Source organism: Homarus americanus, unplaced genomic scaffold (genome assembly GCF_018991925.1).
Source record: "Homarus americanus isolate GMGI-L3 unplaced genomic scaffold, GMGI_Hamer_2.0 scaffold55395, whole genome shotgun sequence".
Taxonomy (NCBI): Eukaryota; Metazoa; Arthropoda; class Malacostraca; order Decapoda; family Nephropidae; genus Homarus; species Homarus americanus.
In genome coordinates, this window is record NW_024725047.1 from 69156 (window position 1) to 86926 (window position 17771).

Here is a 17771-nt window from a genome sequence, read left to right on the forward strand (position 1 = left end):
CTGGTCATTTGTTTGGTACAGGTATACAGTAGTGCACTAAGGTAGTACAAGTTGCTATTCACAGTTTTGCCAATTTGCGCCATTTCTTGGAATCCATCCCTCGTAAATGGCAAGGGTTTATTATTATTACAGTATGGTATAGTACAGTATGGTACAGTACAGTATGGTACAGTACATCTATTACAGGTAGAAGCCTTGTATCCTCCTGGTATAGTAATAACTGTTCAGGGCTTGATAATGTAGCCTCAAGCACTTCATTATAGGTAGGGGACCACTGAAGTTGGATTTGACATCAGTAAGTTAAATGATCTTATAGTACGATACTTTACGAAGGTGAGATTACAGCCATAATGGAATATAGTTACAGTAAGTCCTGGTATAACGTCGGCCCGCTTAGCATTGTGTGGTATTACGTCGCTAATCCTTAAATATAAAAAATTCGTTTAACGGCCCGACGACTCCATATAACGTCGTTTTTGCGTCGTCACGGACTACTTTTTATGGCGCATCACCCATAAATACTGTACTCAACCATTCGAAATGACTTCCAAGTGCCCATCAAGTGCTACTGATGCTAGTGTTGTGAAGAAGCAACCTAAGACCATTAGCCTGGCTATGAAAATGGAGGAGGACCCCCAGTCAGAGCAGGAGGAGGAGGCACCCGCTGAATCTCAGTGACTCACCACCCTCCTCCTCTCCTGCCCTCCTCCTCCGCCCCACTACCCACCACACACTAGCTCCACCACCTCCCCCCATCATTGAGTACAATACAAAATGATTTAATTATATATATATATATATATATATATATATATATATATATATATATATATATATATATATATATATATATATATATATATATATATATATATATATATATATATATATATATATATATATATATATATATATATATATATATATATATATATATATATATATATATATATATATATATATATATATATATATACTATTTTCTGTAAAATTGCCATTGAATTTCTGTGTATGTAATGTATTTCATGGGGCAAAGCGAGGCTGGGGAACGTAACTCCCGTATTTTATCTATTTCTATGAGGAAAATTGATCCGCTTGACATTGTTTCATATAACGTTGCATTTTCAGGAACGTAACTCCGACATTAAGTGAGGACTTACTGTACGTCCTTTTCTGAAGCTAACTACAGTACAGTGATACCCTGCTGAGGAACCCTTACACGGGGGTTCCTCTTCTACTGTACTGTACTTTGTTTTACTAGCTTGCATGTGATAGTAGCATCCCTATAATAATAATAATAATTTATCGATTAATATAAATTTGTTCTTATAATTGGACACACAGTCTAAAAAGTATCAATGCTCAGGTGGTCCAAAGAATTATAAAGTGAACGCTACAGTTCCTTTTGTCTCGGAATGGTCGTCAAAATCCTTTGTCCACCGCATCATATTGTCTAACACAAAGTTGTATAGATACATTTTTGATTGTGTGTAGAGTGTCTTGTGGTAATAATATCTCAGAAATAGTAATAATTCTTTACTGATCGATATAAATCTGTGTTCCTTTACCCCATCTGCTGTCTAGAGTTGGTGAATCAGGCCGAGATGCTTTATAAGAGCAAGGGGCATAAGAGACGCATCAAACGACTCCGGCGGATTTTTGACGTTAATGATGATGACAATAATAAGTCAGGTTTGGTTTCTGTCGCCAAAACACACATAGGTGTAAATGTTTCCACAGCTGACGTTCATGAAATGTTGAGAACCGAGATTTTATGATTTTCTGAGCTATATCGGTATAAATGGTACATTACAGCCACCCACAACACTCCTGTCACCTCTCCCCCTGAACCACGAACCCCGAGATTCAGACTCATGAACCCGAATCATTTATGGACAGAATAATGCATCAGCGTTCACTGCTTTGGGTTCGTGAGTCTGAATCTCCGGGTTCGTGGTTCAGGAGGAGAGGCGACTGGAGTTTTGTGGGTGACTGTACATTAAAAGCCAATGTATTTCATGAAGATCAGTGTTAGATGCATGGGTAAGACCTCGTTGTCATGTAAAGGTAATATTATGCACAGACAAAGTTTAGTGTTCAATATTTTTATTTGGTATTTCCAGATTTTCATAATTTGTTTGCTTCTATATATTAAAATTGGTTTTCTATTTTAATGGTGATGTTATAAATGTGAAGTGTTTCATGGTAGCTGTGTTGACGATTGAAAATATTTTGTCTATCTGGATGTTCAGGGCCGGATTAAGCTTAATAGGGGCCTGAGGCTCAGATCAACTTGGGGCCCCCTACCCTCAAGGTATACCGGGTATATAAATAACAAGAACAAAATATACGCAAATTTATCAATGATTTCATCAATATTAAGCTTCTGCAAAATAACACATTTAATGTTCATAAGAGACAGAAAATTGAGACGTTGCTAGGACATCGTTGAACGAAGTTCATGTTTTATACGCTGCAACTTCGAGAATGTTTGGATTTGGGGGCCCCTTAGAGTCGGGGGGCCTGAGGCCAGTGCCTCAAGTGCCTCATGGTTAATCCGTCACTGTAGGTGTTGGTAGATTAAGAGGTGTGTGTGTGTGTGTGCGTGTGTGTGTGCGCGCGCGATAATAATAATAAACGGTTTATTGAAAAAGTTCAGCAGCCCAAAGGCTGAAAATATACTGCTATGACCCTTCACCTTTCACAACTTACCCAGCTTCCATCACTGGTTACCAGCGGCCAGAGTCATAATTATGTACAGAAGCAGTAGATATATCACAAGTGTTGTCGAATTACCACAGGCTGTCCCGCCAGTCTCCGGTAACTTCCCGGCGATTGGTATCAGTGTACAGACAAACAACAGGCAGGTAGATGTCCACCAGGTCACAGAAACACACTTGTCAACTGTAGTCTTCTTTAATAAACAATGATTCTTCACAACACTGTTAACAGGGTAATGTCTTCGCAGCTTAACTCCACAGTTCCAATATGTAGTCAGCACACTACCAATACATATTTACAGTAATTCCTTAGTCTTCTCACTTTATATTAATCACAACAATTCCACAATACTTGCACATTTGTCTTCAGTTGTACTGCTAGGCTTAGTCTTTACACTATGAACAGGGGCGAGCAACTAACTGCCCCTAGGCAGCCTTCTGGTAATTACAGTATATACGTCTCGTCAGATGCCTAGAGCATTCTAGCGATGTCCAGACGCGGGAGCCGGACCGAGACATGCTTGGAGAATTTTAGAATGATCTAGGCTTACAATAAGAAGTAAATCAGAACAAAAATGATGTAATACATTCCAGAAAATTCTTACATAATTAATACATCAATGCCGTATATACTGTACACGAAAATTTCATTAAATTTGCCAAAATAACTGTTGCTTGGGACAAAAAACAATCAAAACACCTAGTTTACAAAATTATAATACAAAATTTTGCCTCGGCATAACAATACATTAGACAAAAGCTTTCATCACTAAAAGCTGAAGGAACATGAATTGAACAAACAAATTATTATAGTTTACTGTTGATGACCCGGACTGGTCTCTTGCCATACTGCGTGAGGTCACATGGCCACATGGTGTAGTAACTCATCAATAGGGGTTGACATGAAGGACCTCATGTAGTCATGGAGGTACTGTGTGTGTGTGTGTGTGTGTGTGTGTGTGTGTGTGTGTGTGTGTGTGTGAGACAGAAACTCACTAACTGAAACTAGGCAAATACTAACCTACCCTAACTGAACTGCACTCTTGGTAGACCACACACTATAGTATCACCCATTTCTCTTGTAAGTTTTTTGTCTTCCTCCATTCTACAATCTTTGCACTCCGGCATTCTGACTTCTTGAAAAAAAAGGACTCAGTCACGTAAGTAAGTTTCCAGTATCTACTGTACAGTGTATGTGCTTTAATGGGGGGAAACTGTAGTAGTTTTTGTAGTGGTGAAACTGTAGTAGTTTTTGTAGTGGTGAAACAATAGTACAGTACTGTACTGTAGTTTCTGTAGTGTACACAAAAAGTGTAAATCTTATACAGTATATACTATGACTGTAATTATTTCTTGAGTGTTATACAGTACAGTACAGTACAGTACTGTACCGTACCGTACAGTACAGTACAGTACTGTACCGTACCGTACAGTACAGTACAGTACTGTACTGTGCTGTACCGTACCGTACCATACAGTACAGTACAGTACAGTACTATACAGTACTGTACTGTACAGTACAGTACTGTACAGTACAGTACTGTACAGTACTATTCAGTACAATACTCCTATAAGATAGGGAAGATGGTCAGAACACTTGGATATATTTAAGATAATCTGCAGTGTGTGGCAGCCAGGGTGTACTGTACTGTGTTAGCATTTGTCTACACTTGTGGCTTCCTCTGTACAGCACTCAGGAAGTGTCACATATAGGCATATAGAAGTGTTCCAGTCCAGAAAAACCTTTCATAAATTGATTACATTTTCCTATACACTTCCATTATAAAATCTCAGATACGTTACTGTGAAAAGAACTCACAAAACTTCTTAAAATCATACAAATATATTTTTTTAATTACAAAGTTTGGTGTACACAATGAGTTCAAGCTAATAATATACGGTACTTGAAAGTGAATTTCTGCAGTGGGGAACACATAAATTACTGCCACTGGTTGTGATGCAGTGTGAGTCCCAGCCAAGACATATGGCTTTAATTAGGTAGTGATGCATGAACAGTAAGTCTACTACACTGTACATTTATATACATACAGTATTTAAAACATCAATTATGCTGTGGCTATAACTTTTAAATCCCCCTAATATATATTGTCTCAAGTATATACACTAACTTTATACTATTTAAGTATGTTAGTTTCCTCTTTCCAGAAATAAATGGCATAGTTGCCCCTAAAACACCTCAGCAGATAAGGTTATGACATAGATATTGTTCAGATTTCATACAAAGTTGCACCTTTACATGCTGATGAAGGCTCTAGCTTCATAATTTAAACATTTTGAGCAATTACTGTTAATTAATTAATTACACTTGGTAGTGTTAATTAAATACCCATACAATTAAAGACCTTTAGAACATAGTATAATGGACTTCTCTCTCCCTATAGTCCAATACATGGGGGATTTTACCAATAATGAACCCTCGATATAATTTACTTTCATCTATATTTATAGTTCATTAGATGGAGGTGAATCTTCCTCGCACATTTATTCCGTTAAATAAAGGCTTCAATGTATTTTGAGATGTTTCACTGCACTAGATTTGGTTGTGATGAGGTTTTGTTTGAAGAATAAATGATTAATGTGTCCATATAACATTTTATTCTTACCACCAACATCATCACAAACTGTGGGACAATAGACACAGCCGGAAGACCATGAGTCAACATCTTGCCTCAGTTTGCTTCACCAGTGGTCCTGTGAGCCTTGATAATTATGTACACTAAAGTATATTATTAGTATTAGTATCTCACATAACTTCTCTTACTCTTGTGTTTAGTTTAATTGTCTTTATAAACTGACCAGATCCCCTACAGCAACACCTCTGGGTCACCACCTCAGGTCCCCTACAGCAACACCTCTGGGTCACCACCTCTGGGTCACCACCTCAGGTCCCCTACAGCAACACCTCTGAGTCACCACCTCAGGTCCCCTACAACAACACCTCTGGGTCACCACCTCAGGTCCCCTACAGCAACACCTCTGAGTCACCACCTCAGGTCCCCTACAACAACACCTCTGGGTCACCACCTCAGGTCCCCTACAGCAACACCTCTGGGTCACCTCAGATCCCCTACAGCAACACCTCTGGGTCACCACCTCCAGGTCCCCTACAGCAACACCTCTGGGTCACCACCTCAGTCCCCTACAGCAACACCTCTGGGTCCACCACCTCAGGTCCCCTACAGCAACACCTCTGGGTCACCACCTCAGGTCCCCTACAGCAACACCTCTGGGTCACCACCTCAGGTCCCCTACAGCAACACCTCTGGGTCACCACCTCAGGTCCCCTACAGCAACACCTCTGGGTCACCACCTCAGGTCCCCTACAGCAACACCTCTGGGTCACCACCTCAGGTCCCCTACAGCAACACCTCTGGGTCACCACGTCAACCATTCTCCGCCCTGGACTTTTAGAACATACAGCTCACTATACTAAAACACGGGAGTTTTTCTCTCTCATAAACTGGATCTTCATAAATTGGGAACTGCCTGTACAGTATTACCAGAATGTCTACTGTATCAGATAATGACTGCTGGTACTATCAAGTGATTCCTTAACTAAGCCTAACCTAACCTGAACCTTATGTTGTATAATTTTAGGGGAAGCAGACGCCTACTGTATCATAAAGTGTGAGGGAGAGTCGGTCCGTACGCCCATCGACAAGAAGACCGCTAACCCTAACTGGGACACTACGGCCATATTCTACCGTAACAAACCTGAGCAGCCAATAGTAGTTGAGGTGAGATTATTGTCGTTAAGGTTTATTCCTCTCTTGGTCATACTGTAGAACCAACTTTACATTTGTTTACTGGAAATATTACTCATAGAGTCTATTGGTGCCTCCTGTCTTGCTTGATATCTTGTGTACAAAGTTGCCCAATTCTGACATAAAGCTATACTGTATGTGATCAATTCATCGTCATCGTTATGTGGCCATATTCTATACGTATGTGTGTTAGCTGCTGTTAGCTGATAGCATTTGTCCAGGCTGCACGGTCTCTTGCAGTCTGTCTTGTCAGGTTCCTAACTCTAATGTCATCTTTCACAACATCTCCCCCATGTCATTCTTGGTCCACCTCTGGTTTTCCTTCCCCTCCTCATTTAGGCTCGTGTACCTCTCGACTCAATTGATTTCGTCCATTCTATCTGCTACCATCTCAGGCATACTGTAAGGTCGTGCAGGTTGGGTCATGTTGCATCTCTGTAACAAACCGTGTTGGCATTATGGCCTTTGTTATTGAGTGACAGAAATTGGACAGTGATTACATAATGTCTACTCCCATAATGTCTACTCATGGGAATATATGACATTTTCAGTGTAGACAGAAAGGGTGTCAACTCAATGGTAATTTGGCAGTAGATCAAATGGTAGTAGGCACAGGGCATAAACTGGCATCCCTGTACAGTATATGGTTGTTAGGTGGTATTGACTCGGTGGAAGTGAAGCAACCATGAGGATTCACCCCAGTCAACCCAAGTTCAATGCATGAAAGAACTGGTAATGATAATAATAATGTCACTGACTTGTAAGGAATATCATAAGCCATCATTAGACTATGAAACATCTGCTAGTTGATGGAATTTTACAAGTCCTGTGTCTCTCTTCATCTGTCAAATATGAATTCATATTGTGATCTAAGTTTATTGTATACAGTACTATACCACTTGTTCCACCTTACATATGGAACATTACTATATCACTGTTCCACCTTACATATGGAACATTAACATGAATTCTTATTGTATATATTTGTTCCTCCTCAGATATGGAACAGCAACATGTTGATGGACGGGTTTATTGGCCGAGCAGAAGTCACCGCCCCGATCAACCCCAACACTACCCAGATAGATCTTCCACTGTTTGGCCGCCGCAAGGAGAAAACAGTGGAGAAACCAGGCAATATTATAGTGCAAGTCTACAGTGATGATGATCTAACTAGCATCTGATAATTGTTGATAGAAATATGAGAGTTTACTGGGTGTGGGAGTTATGTTTAACATATTGTGCAGTAATGGACAGCAGGAAGCATCTCCATTAACATTATATGTCATTGAATAATAGGAAGGATGTTATTTTGTATGAATATTCTTGAATAAATGTTTGTACCTGTAATAGTAAGGGGAGAAATATGTATAATAATCTGCCTCTTTTTTTTTAGTTAGGTTCAATTACAGTAATTTATAAGTGCATGTAAACCACAAATGGGAAATAAAATCACATTGGAGATAAATTTATTGATTTTATTGTGTCATTTATTAAAAGAAAGTCTAAGATAGATTTAATTGAGGAATTAATTATAATAATAACCTATTGTTTTATGTAAGAAAACAACTATTTTCCTTTTAACTTGACCAGAAACAATGTAGAGAAATTTTAAACATACTGTAGTAATATTTTGTCTGGGTTGAACTTTGAAAAATTGGATAATGTTGAAGTTATAATAAGACTTTATGGCACTGATTATAGGTCAAGTTAGGTTGTTGGGTCAAGTCAAGTTAAGCTAGGTTAGGGTAGGTTAGGTTAGGTTAGGTCTGGTCTGGTCAGGTAATATTTGGTACGGTTAAATTAGGGTGGGTCAAGTTAGGTTAGGTGTGGTCAAGTTAGGTCTGGTCAGGTCAGGTTAGGTAACATTAGGCTAGATCAGGTTAGATTAGGTTAAGTTAGGTAGTGGAGAGTTAAGGCTCCTTCCTCTGCACGGTAGCCAGAAGAGACTCACACCTCTGAACCGTCCCTCACACAATATTTTGAAGTACTCCGGACCAGAAGTAAACAAACAACAACAACAACAAAAAATATTTAAAAGTTTATAATGACACAAGATACATCTCTGTCTATTATGTCACCAGTTTTCTCCCCTCCCAGAGTGCCTCATGTACAGTCGCCCACACAAGTCCTGTCGCCTCTCCTCCTGAACCTGAAGCAGTAGACACTGATACATTATTCTGTCCATAAATGCTTCAGGTTCATGAGTCTGAATATCTGGGTTCATGGTTCAGGAGGAGAGACAACAGGGTGGGTGTGTGGGTGACTGTACTTCAGATATTAAGATTATGTTGAAATTGAAATTGAGAAACACAGATACTACTTGATAAAACTGCTCATAAGGCAGGTTGTAAGTTTGATGATGTGGGATGAAATTCCAGTAAAAAATGATTTATTGATTTTAAATTTGTTCTACTTTTTGTATTTTTGTAAGTGTACTTATTATGTACAGTACAGTACTGTAGTATTAGTTTTAAATATTTTCTTTTACAAAAAATCACTGGGAAAGAAACTGAATGAACAATATATATATATATATATATATATATATATATATATATATATATATATATATATATATACTATCGTCCTTATACACTAACATGTTCTCTTGTTCTGTGGTTAAGGGGAGGTTTGTGCTGGGTGTGTACGTAAGATGACTATTTAGGTGGGAGTAAGCTAAATAAAGAGTGTGTGTGTGTGAGCCACCACCCTCCTCATCAACTGGCTCTGCTGGACAGTAACTTCTATCTGATCTGCTGCCTCCTCCCCTTCCTACCATACCAACTCTTCCACTTCACAGGAGTCAATAACACACTTGAGACTCCAGCATTTCCACTGCATCACCTTCTTCCAAAACCTCAACCCCTTCATGTTATTTTACTTCTGTACACATGTGTCTAGGATGAACAAAATGGCTGGGTTACTTAATACATACTCTATAGATGTACATTTGAATATCTTAATCTCTGATGGTTTATATTCAAAATAGTAATTTATACAATATATTAAGAATATTTTTATATAAGCGTCCTGGAGGCATTATGACTGTGTTTATATTACATAGGTTCGTTATATGCCGTGTTTCTAAGGTGATCAACATACTAAGGCAGCCAATTGCTATACAGTACAGTATATATATTTATACTTAAGTATTTTCATGCTATCTCTGTTTGGTTAATAGTGAACTGTACTGTATCAGTGTAAACCCCATAATGATACTGTATTTTTGTCGATATGATTAAGCTGAAGAGAAAACTATACAGTATTGGTATATTTTCTTAATGGTATTGAAGGATTTTCTTATATGTTTATGTAGAACAAATGTATTGATATATTGTATAAATTAATAAGTGTGTTTAATATAGGTGCACTGGAGAAAAAACTGTACTGTACTGTACTGTATTTACACTGGTCATCACAGGCCTTCAGGATACAGAACTGTTCTGTATGTCAACACTATATGATAAAAGATCAAACTTCACTATACACAGCAACTCAGCCATAAGTATTGTGCCTTAGAAAGAAAATTAGTCTTTAGGTATTGGTGACAGAGTTATGGTATTTTTAGCGAAAAGGGTAAATGGTTGGTTCTCTCTCATGATTTACAGCTAATTTTCTTCATATATACAAGATGCCGTTAATGTTTCTTGTTGCACTGTATGTTGCTACAGCTATACTTTTGTGCATTGTATGTTGCTACAGCTATACTTTTGTGCATTGTATGTTGCTACAGCTATACTTTTGTGCATTGTATGTTGCTACAGCTATACTTTTGTGCATTGTATGTTGCTACAGCTATACTTTTGTGCATTGTATGTTGCTACAGCTATACTTTTGTGCATTGTATGTTGCTACAGCTATTTTTGTGCATTGTATGTTTATAAGCTATACTTTTGTGCACTGTTATGTTGCTACATTATACTTTTGTGCATTATGTTACTACACCTATACTTTTGTGCACTGTATGTTGCTACAGCTATACTTTTGTGTATTGTATGTTGCTACAGCTATACTTTTGTGCATTGTATGTTGCTACAGCTATACTTTTGTGCATTGTATGTTGCTACACCTATACTTTTGTGCATTGTATGTTGCTACAGCTATACTTTTGTGTATTGTATGTTGCTACAGCTATACTTTTGTGCATTGTTTGTTGCTACACCTATACTTTTGTGCACTGTATGTTGCTACAGCTATACTTTTGTGCACTGTATGTTGCTACAGCTATACTTTTGTGCATTGTATGTTGCTACAGCTATACTTTTGTGCATTGTATTTATACAACTATACTTTTGTGCACTTATTTGCTACAGCTATACTTTTGTGCATTGTATGTTGCTACAGCTATACTTTTGTGCACTGTATGTTGCTACAGCTATACTTTTGTGCATTGTATGTTGCTACAGCTATACTTTTGTGCATTGTATGTTGCTACAGCTATACTTTTGTGCATTGTATGTTGCTACACCTATATTTTTGTGCATTGTATGTTGCTACAGCTATACTTTTGTGCATTGTATTGATAGGAAATAATTTAGTATATATAATTGATTTTATATTAGACATACTGTATACTGGATGAAGGTTTTGAGTCTATGTATACAGATTATGGTCTTTGTGGGTCCAATGTTAGTACAGGAGGAAACCACAGTACGTAGAGCAGTGGTCCCCAACCTGTAGTTCGCGGGCGCCCGCCACAACCATATTATGGAGCCTGCAAGAGTTTATTAGGAAATTGTGAATTATTTGGGGTTCTTTGTAAGAGTAAAATTAATGAAAATATGTAATAACTTGATACAACTTTATAGTTTGAGAGAGAGAGCGAGAGAGAGAGAGAGAGAGAGAGAGAGAGAGAGAGAGAGAGACCACATTTTTCCTGAGTCTATCGTGTACAAGACGTATATACTGTATTTACCCCAGACTGGGCTCAGATAGAGAGCCAGCCTTCTCACTGGGGTAAATACACACATCCTGTCCAAGAGTAAATGTATAAAGTATGTAACTGGTAACAGTTAGATGTGTACAACTGCAAATAACTCTACAATATACAGTGGTCCCTCGATTAATGAACGGTCCAATTAACGAAATTTTGGTTAACGAATTAGCTCCCATAAGGATTTTCAATTCCATTAACGAACAAAACTTCGATTAACGAAAACATTACGAGAAACACGCTTTGTTGTGCTCATCAGCTGATCGGCTAGTCCGCCAATACAGTAATTGGTTCTATGTTTACATTCGTTTCCAGTGGCGTAAATATCAAGAAAGTTGTGCTCCTGAATATTTTTGCATTTTTTATATTAAAATTATTGGTCATTCTGAAATTTAGTTAACATATTGATAATATACAGTGCAGGAAATTATTAAGAAACATGAAGAAGGCATTAGAACCAATGCACTCTGTAAAGAATATGGCATGACATCATCTACTGCCTCTACAATCAGCCATTTGATATGTAAACAAACCTGCCGGGAATACGACATACACACCTCAAAGTAAGTTAAAATATAGTATTCTGCTTTTTCATTCATTATTATACAGTACAGTACAGTACTGTATTTAGTTAATATTTAATATTTTGTTAATTCTATTACCGGTATACTGTACAGTACTTTGTATGTACTTTTTCTGTGAGTTGGAACCAATTACCCAATATCCCATTGAAATAATAGATTCAGTTAATGAAATTTTCGGTTAACGAACGACTCTGTGGAACCAATTGTGTTCGTTAATCGAGGGACCACTGTATATGAGATTTTTGTTTCTTGAATACAAATCCAAAGTTTTGGCTCCCTCCACTATATTTACAATAATAAATGTGGCCCAGAGCCCACAAAAGGTTGGGGACCACTGACTTAGAGGAATGCTATAATATACATCAGAGTCACATAGACCTGTAGCCTACTCTCCTACACCCAAGAGAGCATTTAAGTGGCTAACATATCAATCAGCGGTGACAAGGCTAAAGTAAAGTGTAGTACAGTAAAGTGACAGTGATTAAAAAACAACAGCATTTTTGCCCCAACACTAACATTAAGGTGTGTGTGAATGCATAGAAAATATTTAAGAAGACTTTCCACTCAGCTCGACCATACAGTTAGTTTATTTGGTCATGGAAATTATAGGAAGGCTGAAAAATTGCTTGAAAGTTAAAAAAGAAATGAATATTGTCTATATTATATTAAGGTGATGGACAGCAGATGATTACCTTTATAGCCCCCAAAGGTAAATAGACTTAATGTACTGTATACTAATGTCACACAGCCCCCTGCCCTCTACAGTCACACAGCCCCCTGCCCTCTACAGTCACACAGCCCCCTGCCCTCTACAGTCACACAGCCCCTGCCCCCACAGTCACACAGCCCCTGCCTCACAGTCACACAGCCACCTGCCCTCCAGTCACACAGCCCTGCCTCTACAGTCACACAGCCCTGCCCACAGCCCTGCCCCCTGCAGTCACACAGCCCCTGCCCTCACAGACACACAGCCCCTGCCCTCTACAGTCACACAGCCCCTGCCCCTACAGTCACACAGCCCCTGCCCTATAGTCACAGGCCCCCACAGTCACCAGCCCCTGCCTCTATAGTCACACAGCCCCTGCCCCTACAGTCACACAGCCCCTGCCCTCACAGCCACAGCCACCTGCCTCTACAGTCACACAGCCCCTGCCCTCTACAGTCACACAGCCCCCTGTCTCTACAGTCACACAGCCCCCTGCCCTCTACAGTCACACAGCCCCTGCCCCCTACAGTCCACAGCCCCCTGCCCTCTACAGCACACAGCCCTGCCCTCTACAGACACACAGCCCCCTGCCCCCACAGACACACACAGCCCCTGCCCCTCTACAGACACACAGCCCCCTGCCCTCTACAGACACACAGCCCCCTGCCCCCATAGCACACAGCCCCTGCCCTCTACAGACACAGCCCTGCCCTCTACAGTCACACAGCCCCTGCCCTCTACAGTCACACAGCCCCTGCCCCCACAGTCACACAGCCCCTGCCCCCACAGTCACACAGCCCTGCCCCTACAGACACACAGCCCTGCCCTCTACAGACACACAGCCCCCGCCCTCTACAGACACACAGCCCCTCCCTCTACAGTCCACACAGCCCCCTGCCCTATAGTCACACAGCCCCTGCCCCTACAGTCACACAGCCCCCTGCCTCTACAGTCACACAGCCCCCCTCCCTACAGTCAACACACTGCCCACAGACACACAGCCCCTGCCCTCTACAGTCCACAGCCCCCTGCCCCACAGTCACACAGCCCCTGCCTCACAGACACACACAGCCCCTGCCTCTACAGTCACACAGCCTCCTGCCCTCTACAGTCAGTCACCTGTTTCAAAATTAGACAATGTATTGCACTGTATTGCTCTTTTTTTTCTTACAAGGATTATAAATATTTTTCATAATCTGTGTAGATCCTGCCCTGTACCCCAACTCTTGTTATGTAGATGAGATCTTACAAGCCTTACACGTTTGGTCTACAAGTATATTATGTGTTGTATAGAAATATTGCTGTCACAAGTTATAAATCAAGGCATATGCTCTTTTTTTTTGCAGTTAATTATGTGGGATTATTTTTATATTTCACCGTCAGATATTGTTATCATCAACCCTCCTCTACACCTTAGTGATAATTGAAGCTGTCATCTTGTGCAAAGTGTTTATATAGTGTATGGTATATAATGTACAGTGCGTAGTACATATTTGGGTTTTTTAATGAACAAGATTTTTCTGAAAGGTTTTAATGGTTATTGTCATTCTGTTCAACCACCTGTTTTAATTGATACACTATTAGTTAAGTGGAATACAGAAGTGAAGTACTGTACTGTGTCATGTTTCAGATGATTTTACTTTATATCAATTTATGTCTATTTAATTACAGTATTAACTTTACATGGTAGTTCTGTTGTTCTGCTCAAAGATTCTTGCATTTAATTTGTTGCCCCAGATTCATGGTAAGAGAATTAATCTGGCCTTAGGTTTAGTTGTAGTAATATTTTGTATTACTTTGTTCCTGTGCAGTATTCCATTAAAGGTCGCTGGGGTGAGGTAAAATGGGTCCCTTGACAAAGCAAAATCCATGAGTCTTTCCTGCCAGTACCAGGAGTGTGCAAAATGCATATATAAATAACTATATGCACATGTATAACAACATTATGTATGTACAAGGTAATATAATAAATATGAAATAACATAAATAAATAAAAATAAACATAAAATACACTGTATGGACATCAGGTGATCTGGTGCACAGGCTGTAATCAATCCTAGTGAACATGCCTGGTACTTTGAATATTTGTCTGTGTATACCATAGGTACCTATACGTATAATTATATCCTCTTGTATTATATTAGGTCAATTTTATTAATAACACCAACAAATGTTTGATAATAGATCCATAACGTGATAGTGAGCTGTGGTAGTGAGAAACATGACACCATATAGCCAGTGACTTGGCTTTACCAGTACAGTTGGCTATTAAATCTGCACAAATTCTTTTTCCAAAATATACTATACCTTGTTAATTATAGGGTACATCTTATGACCTGGGAAAGATGGTGCTCTGTAGTGTTGACTCCTCTTGATTCCTGGCACACAGCCTCAGATTTGTTTTATTTATTTTCCATGGCAATCCGTGAGTTTCTGAGGGACACAAGCTTTAAAACCACGAGCTTTAAGGGAATACTGTATCTTGGGGAGAAAAGATGATACTATATACTTTTGAGAATCTAGATCTGTCCTCTGTTCAAATATTGGGTGAACACTGGTGCATCACTTGTCCATAATGCTCCTAATACTAATGGTTAGGTTAGGTTGAAGGCCAGCAGGACGAGGGTTATTTACAACTTGGGTCAATGTGAGCTGCAACCTGACCAAAACAATGTTCACACAACACAATGCTCTCTTTTACCCTTTTTGGATGTAATACTTAAAAACTGTACTGCCACGCATTCTGTTTCCTGTTAATTTAGTAATAGAGATACACACACACACACACACACACACACACACACCAGTTAACACGTTGGTAAACCTAATGACTAATTCCGCCTTGTCTTCACATTGACAATATTTTCCTAAGATATTAAGAAATTCTGACCCAAACTACTAAATCCAAGTGTCACACCCTTAAAGCCTCCAGCATGGCTTAACACACTCTCCAGGTTGACTCTAGTGTAGGTAGTTTAACAGTTAACCTCGACAGGTATATTGTGAGGCTGTAAATTTGACCTTATTAAGATCTCTGAACTGCTCTGTGGTCCTGTGTAATTGGGTTACACTGGAGTCTATTAGGACTGAAACCTCTATATCCTGCCATGCCATGAACCATGTCATGATATATCTTACCACATTATGAACCTTACCATGATATATCCTGCCACACCATGAACCATACCATGATATATCCTACCACAACATGATATATCCTGCCACACCATGAACCATACCATGATATATATCCAGGTTAGTTAGAGAACAAAAACAACACTCTTCACCAACACTCCACACCAACACAACACTCTTCACCAACACTTCACCAACACTCCACACCAACACAACACTCTTCACCAACACTTCACCAACACTCCACACCAACACAACACTCTTCACCAACACCTCCACACTTAACACAACACTCTTCACCAACACTCCACACCAACAACACTCTTCACCAACACTCCACACCAACACAACACTCTTTCACCAACACTCCACACCAACACAACACTCTTCACCAACACTTCACCAACACTCCACACCAACACAACACTCTTCACCAACACTTCACCAACACTCCACACCAACACAACACTCTTCACCAACATCACCAACACTCCACACCAACACAACACTCTTCACCAACACTTCACACACCTCACCAACACAACACTCTTCACCAACACTCACAACACTCTTCACCAACACTCCACACCAACACAACACTCTTCACCAACACTCCACACCAACACAACACTTCACCAACACTCACAACACTCTTCACCAACACTTCACCAACACTCCACACCAACACAACACTCTTCACCAACACTCCACACCAACACAACACTTCTTCACCAACACTTCTACCAACACTCCACACCAACACAACACTCACCAACACTTCAACACCCACACCAACACAACACTCTTCACCAACACTTCACCAACACAACACTCTTCACCAACACTCCTCACCAACACAACACTCTTCACCAACACTTCACCAACACTCACACCAACACAACACTCACACCAACACAACACTCTTCACCAACACTTCACCAACACTCCACACCAACACAACACTCTTCACCAACACTCACAACACTCTTTCACCAACACTCACAACACTCTTCTTCACCAACACTCCACACCAACACAACACTTTCACCAACACTCCACACCAACACAACACTCTTCACCAACACCACACCAACACAACACTCTTTCACCAACACTTCACCAACACTCCACACCAACACAACACTCTTCACCAACACTCACACACTTCACCAACACTCCACACCAACACAACACTCTCACCAACACTCCACACCAACACAACACTCTTTCACCAACACTTCACCAACACTCCACACCAACACAACACTCCTACCAACACAACACACTTCACCAAACTCTTCACCAACACTCACCACCCACACCAACACAACACCCTTCACCAACACTCCTCACCAACATTCACAACACTTCACCAACACTTCACACCAACACAACACTTCAACACTCACAACACTTTCACCACACCGCCACCAACACAAAATCTTCACCAACACCCACACCAACACAACACTCTTCACCAACACCACAACACTCTTCACCAACACTCCACACCAACACAACACTTCACCAACACTCCACACCAACACAACACTCTTCACCAACACTCCACACCAACACTTCACACCAACACAACACTCTTCACCAACACATCACCCCCAACACTCATCACCAACACTACAATACTCTTCACCAACACTCCACACCAACACAACACACTTCACCAACACTCCTCACCAACACTCACAACACTCACCAACACTTCACACCAACACAACACTTCACCAACACTCAAAACACTCTTCACCAACACTCCACACCAACACATCTTCACCAACACTCCACACCAACACAACACTCTTCACCAACACTCACAACACTCTTCACCAACACTCCACACCAACACAACACACTTCACCAACACTCCACACCAACACAACACTCTTCACC

General features: G+C 40.1%; 1 protein-coding gene across 7 annotated transcripts in view; it reads left to right on the forward strand.

Moving 5' to 3' along the window:
• LOC121864723 (calpain-5-like) overlaps positions 1 to 7970 on the forward strand; it is a 62636-nt gene extending 54666 nt beyond the window's left edge. For 6 of the 7 annotated variants that reach the window (XM_042363877.1, XM_042363878.1, XM_042363880.1 and 3 more), the window contains 2 exons: positions 6339 to 6478; positions 7504 to 7970. In XM_042363877.1, the coding sequence (XP_042219811.1) occupies positions 6339 to 6478; positions 7504 to 7686 (323 nt within the window). In that variant the 3' untranslated portion in view covers positions 7687 to 7970. Of the gene's footprint in view, positions 1 to 1584; positions 1842 to 6338; positions 6479 to 7503 lie in introns of those variants that run through there. The other variant, XM_042363883.1, reaches the window with a different exon arrangement.
• The last annotated feature ends 9801 nt before the right edge of the window (positions 7971 to 17771 follow it).